Here is a 4,339-nt window from a genome sequence, read left to right on the forward strand (position 1 = left end):
AAAAGATTCACGTTACCAACGGTATCGAAGACATAATCGTTATGATCACAAAATCAAAGTTTGATGCTATCGTGTCAATAGTTAGCAGATATTTTTATTTTGCTTTCGGCGAAGCTGCACCGCACAATGATGAAATGGATGGGGAGAAATTTATTGCAGATTTTCAAACGCACTGCAGAGGACGTTTAGCTTCCTATTTAAAATTGATAACGGTAGGACATTAAGAACAAAATATTAAATGTTAAACAGGATAGAATAAGAAATATTACATATCAAGAGTATAACCATTTCTGTTATATACTGATTTTAATAAAATATATGTTTTGAACTATCAATCGCGTTATTTCTATTATATTTTCTTGCATTGTCCTTGCGACTGCCCGAAGTACGTATACAGCAACAGTGTAAGCTTTCCTTCAGCTGTAGTTGGTCTTTCGGCTTTGCTGGTTTCGTTATTTCCCTCCTCTGGAGGTAATAAGTTAATATAAGGTCATCTCGAGTATAGAGAATGACGATTCATGTTATTTCAATATCGCTGTTCTATCCTAGTCCATCTAGATGGTAGAACTTTATATAAAGTTTCTAATTACCTGGCTTTAAAGATGAAATATAAAGATTTTCCTATCAAATTCGTTCATAATGTTAAGTAAGGCCAGATTAAACTGGAGGTAGTAAAATTAACTACCGTATTACAGTTCAAATATAAATATTAATTATTGTTTAGCTCTTGAAAACATAAATGCACTTTTAATTAAATGAGCAGATTGTTTATCGCCAATCAATTGATCGATCTCTCTACATCTCTAATCGATCAATCGTAAACTCGTTTCCAATGGATGCTTCTCTAGCAGACTATTCACCTAATCAATCGAGTTCTTCCAGTTTATTCAACCATTTAAGGACACAAAACTTTAAGAAATGTATTCACAAATGTAATTCTGCTTAAATTCGCAAGGGGCATCATTCCAAGCAACACCACCCCATCGACCTATTTCCAGGCAATGTTCTTTGCCGGAATGATTATCCGGTTGGTGATGCGAGAAATCGAGGTACCCTGTTCCGTGCCCGACCAGCTTATTTGTGGAAATCCACGTAAATATTCCTTCATTGCCAAGATCGGTGCCACCGATCCACCAAGGCCCGGTAGTAGAGCTCGAAGTATTGATAGCCGCCGCAATTAATTCACTATCAGCCTTGCTGGTGATGGTAGCAAGTCCGTGTCCGAGATGTTGGCATAATCTCCACGCTTCGAAGAATGTTACAGGTTTATTGTTGTGCACCACATACCGTTTGCTTTTAGGGGAATCACAGGTGCACCCTTTTGTGGTAGGAGCTACAAGGAACGAGAATAAAATACAAAAACTTCAATATTCAACACATTATGGAATCACAATACTATTTTCGGGCTAAACATTGAACACATTTCCTACTCTGTTCATCGTAATCGTAGATTATAGCATTCGCGAAGGCAAAGTACAGCACAAGGAAAACGAGCACAACCACGAACTTCATATTCACGTGAAGCATGATCTTCTTCATCGCAGACCAACGAGCAAACTGAACTGGATTTGCTTCTCATCGCCAAACGGCCATCTGTGCTAACGATGTGCATTTATGCGCGCACACGGTCCGTCTTGAGGAGGCTACGGGGACTCCCGCCGTAATCAGCAATCTATTGACGCTTTATTTTCGAACCAATACTCGGCTACCGTACACATACACATTTGTTTGAATCATGTTAGGTGAATCCCCATTACAATACGTACCACGGCGGATCTGAAGCTGCTGATCAATCCATGTGACGTACTTTGCTACATCGACGAACACCGTGTAATCTGATGTGCTGCAAGCGTTTTCGTTTTGTTTGTTTGCCGCAGTGACGGTAACGATGCCATTTAGAATCCACCTACCGGAATCGGTTTGCATAAACAGACCACCACCGCTGTCTCCGTTGCAAGGATTAGTACCGTTGCGCCATCCCGCGCAGAACATTGTTTCATCCAGCAGACTGCCATATGCAACCGAATTACTCTCACGGCATTCACGGTGGCTCACGATCGGTGCCGATGCTGCGCGCAGTACGTTTGCCACATTCAAATCTTCTGTGTATCCCCATCCCAAGACGATACCCGGAACTGCTGCTCTTAGTAACGATCTCTTAGGTAAACATGCGGGCTGCACATAGCTGTCGAAGTTGATCTGGGACTGAGTAATGAGTAGAGCAATATCATTTTGGAAGGCTTCGTGCGTGAATGCGTTGTGCATGGTAGCACGAGCGATCGAATGTTCCTGGACCGATTCCGTATCCTCTAGCAGTGTGTATAGGCCCAGCTTCACTAACAACTCATCCACATCACGCACCACATTTCGATTCGGTAAGGTTACACAGTGGGCCGATGTGACGATCGCTCTAGGGGAGATTATAGTGCCTCCACAAACGTATTCTCGTTTTGGTTTTAGGTGAAAAATAGCGGAGTGCCACGGATAGTCTCCGGGTTGTGTATCGTAACCGTTTGTTAATAAACGACGAACCTTCAATTGTCTCACACCGCACTGTGTAGTGGCTTGTACAGCCAGGAAACTACAATTTACGAGCACTAGCACACATAGGCAAACCAGCATCATGGTTCTGGTTGTCTCGATGTCTTGCTGTATAATGAAACGTCGGTCGCGGATCAGTGAATGCTGGGAGGTGATAAGGTTTGCTCAAGGTGCTGCTGAGCGCCTCAGAATATGCTGCTAGCACCGCGTATTCCATATTGTCGCTTGTATTGGAACATATGTTGCAGGACAGTTTATCGAGATCAATCTCGATGCTGGAGCCGCCTATAATTTGATGTAAAGGATTGTCACAATTTCCGGTAGTTTCTAATTTATACCCGTATGACAAGCGGTATGCAATGCGGCCGCTTTAAGCGTCACGACGTGTCTACTTCACCACGTGTCGACTAAGCCATTTGCGGTATGTTGCTGAAAATTGCGCCATTTCATTTTGGCTCGACTTGAAGTCACAAATGGGTCACTTTTGTAGCTACATGTCTTGAGCTGAAAGTCATCTTTTCGGCATATCAGAGAGCACGACCACTTTGGCTGCATGGGCGTGAAGTGCCTTTAATAGCCAAAAAGTGTTATGCCGAAAAAATATATTTTTCAGTATCGGAAAATGGATGCAGTGTACTAATAGCTGTGATGTCGAATGGTATCGGTTGCTGGTCATGAAATTAACTGCTTTTTCTGCCGTCACTAGTTCTTCTTCTCCACAAGCTGAAGCATCTATTTTTAAACTTTATCCGTTGTTGAATAGCCGTGGCCACACGGGGCGAAAACTCTAGCGCAAACGAAAAAATTAATGCCAAAACTTTTGCGCTTCGATATGTTTACATGGCCGGGTTGAGGAAATTAAAATCGTTTTTTTGAAGAAAAGGATTGAATACACTAGCAATGATCACTCACTGTCGATGTAAACCACAAAAAGAACATATTGTGAGCCCTACCGTTTGCAAAAAGCTTTTACGCTAGGTTTTACGCTCCACGGACCAATAATCGTTTGACAGCATGTAAACGGCAAGCGTAAACGTTTTGGCATTAATTTTTTCGTTTGCGCTAGAGTTTTCGCCCCGTGTGGCCACGGCTAATCATCAAAGGGGATCAATGTTTTGGCTGAAAATTCCATGATTTTTGTCCACTGTCATAAAAGTTGCCTCGGTTGATTAAAGTTTGTGGAAAATTATCGTTCGCACGACGACGACGACGACGAGCATTAGTTTTGTGAAATAATTCCCCTCAATTGTCAAAAATGGAATCCCAACATCAACGGCGGAATGACCTGCTCTTTGAAAGACACCCCGCCAGAGTGGTTGACGTTTTGCGTGGCTTCTTCTTCTTCTTTTTATTTGTTTTGTTTGTTTTCATCTTTTGGAGCTACATTTTTAATTTCGTTGTTTAATTTCCTTTTTCCCTGCTTTAAATGATTAAAATTTCCAAACTTTCTGTGGTGCAGTGTGCGTATTAGGACGCTGGTAATTTGCTTCGTTAGAATTCTAAACTTCCTTTGCAACGTGAGCGAAAAACTCCCTCGGTAAGCGCAGTTTGAGTGCGTCGCGTCGGTCAAGACGGGCTTGGCGATCGACGTTGGTTGGTGTTGGTGCGGGGCGGCTTGCTCTGCAAACGATCATGCGGGTCGCGGTGCGCGGTATGGAAATGTCGGTCGATTTGTGAAAAAGATAATCGTCGCTGAGCTCATGCGTGTGTCTGTGCGTGCAAATCCGGCTTATCAATTCACAACTCGTGCTCAACCGTTACCCTAAATCGCGCCAGCGTATTCAGGTTTTTGAGGTTT

The 4,339-nt window shown here is 42.7% G+C and overlaps 1 protein-coding gene across 1 annotated transcript; it reads right to left on the reverse strand.

The window, feature by feature from the left end:
* Positions 1-859: 859 nt before the first annotated feature.
* On the reverse strand, positions 860-2,820 carry LOC125954391 (chymotrypsin-C-like). The gene is made up of 2 exons (XM_049684639.1): positions 1,767-2,820; positions 860-1,333 (listed from the first exon to the last, which is right to left on the reverse strand). The coding sequence occupies exons 1-2, from the start codon at positions 2,623-2,625 to the stop codon at positions 912-914; spliced, it is 1,281 nt and encodes a 426-aa protein (XP_049540596.1). The 5' UTR covers positions 2,626-2,820; the 3' UTR covers positions 860-911.
* Positions 2,821-4,339: the final 1,519 nt, after the last annotated feature.

Source organism: Anopheles darlingi, chromosome 3, assembly GCF_943734745.1.
Source record: "Anopheles darlingi chromosome 3, idAnoDarlMG_H_01, whole genome shotgun sequence".
Lineage (NCBI taxonomy): Eukaryota > Metazoa > Arthropoda > Insecta > Diptera > Culicidae > Anopheles > Anopheles darlingi.

Excerpts from the sequence above, each read along its gene's own strand:
- LOC125954391 (XM_049684639.1), bottom strand. The coding sequence starts at position 2,625 with ATGATGCTGGTTTGCCTATGTGTGCTAGTGCTCGTAAATTGTAGTTTC. Across the intron at positions 1,334-1,766 it reads GCAGCTTCAGATCCGCCGTG|CTCCTACCACAAAAGGGTGC; the intron begins GTACGTATTGTA and ends CGTTCCTTGTAG.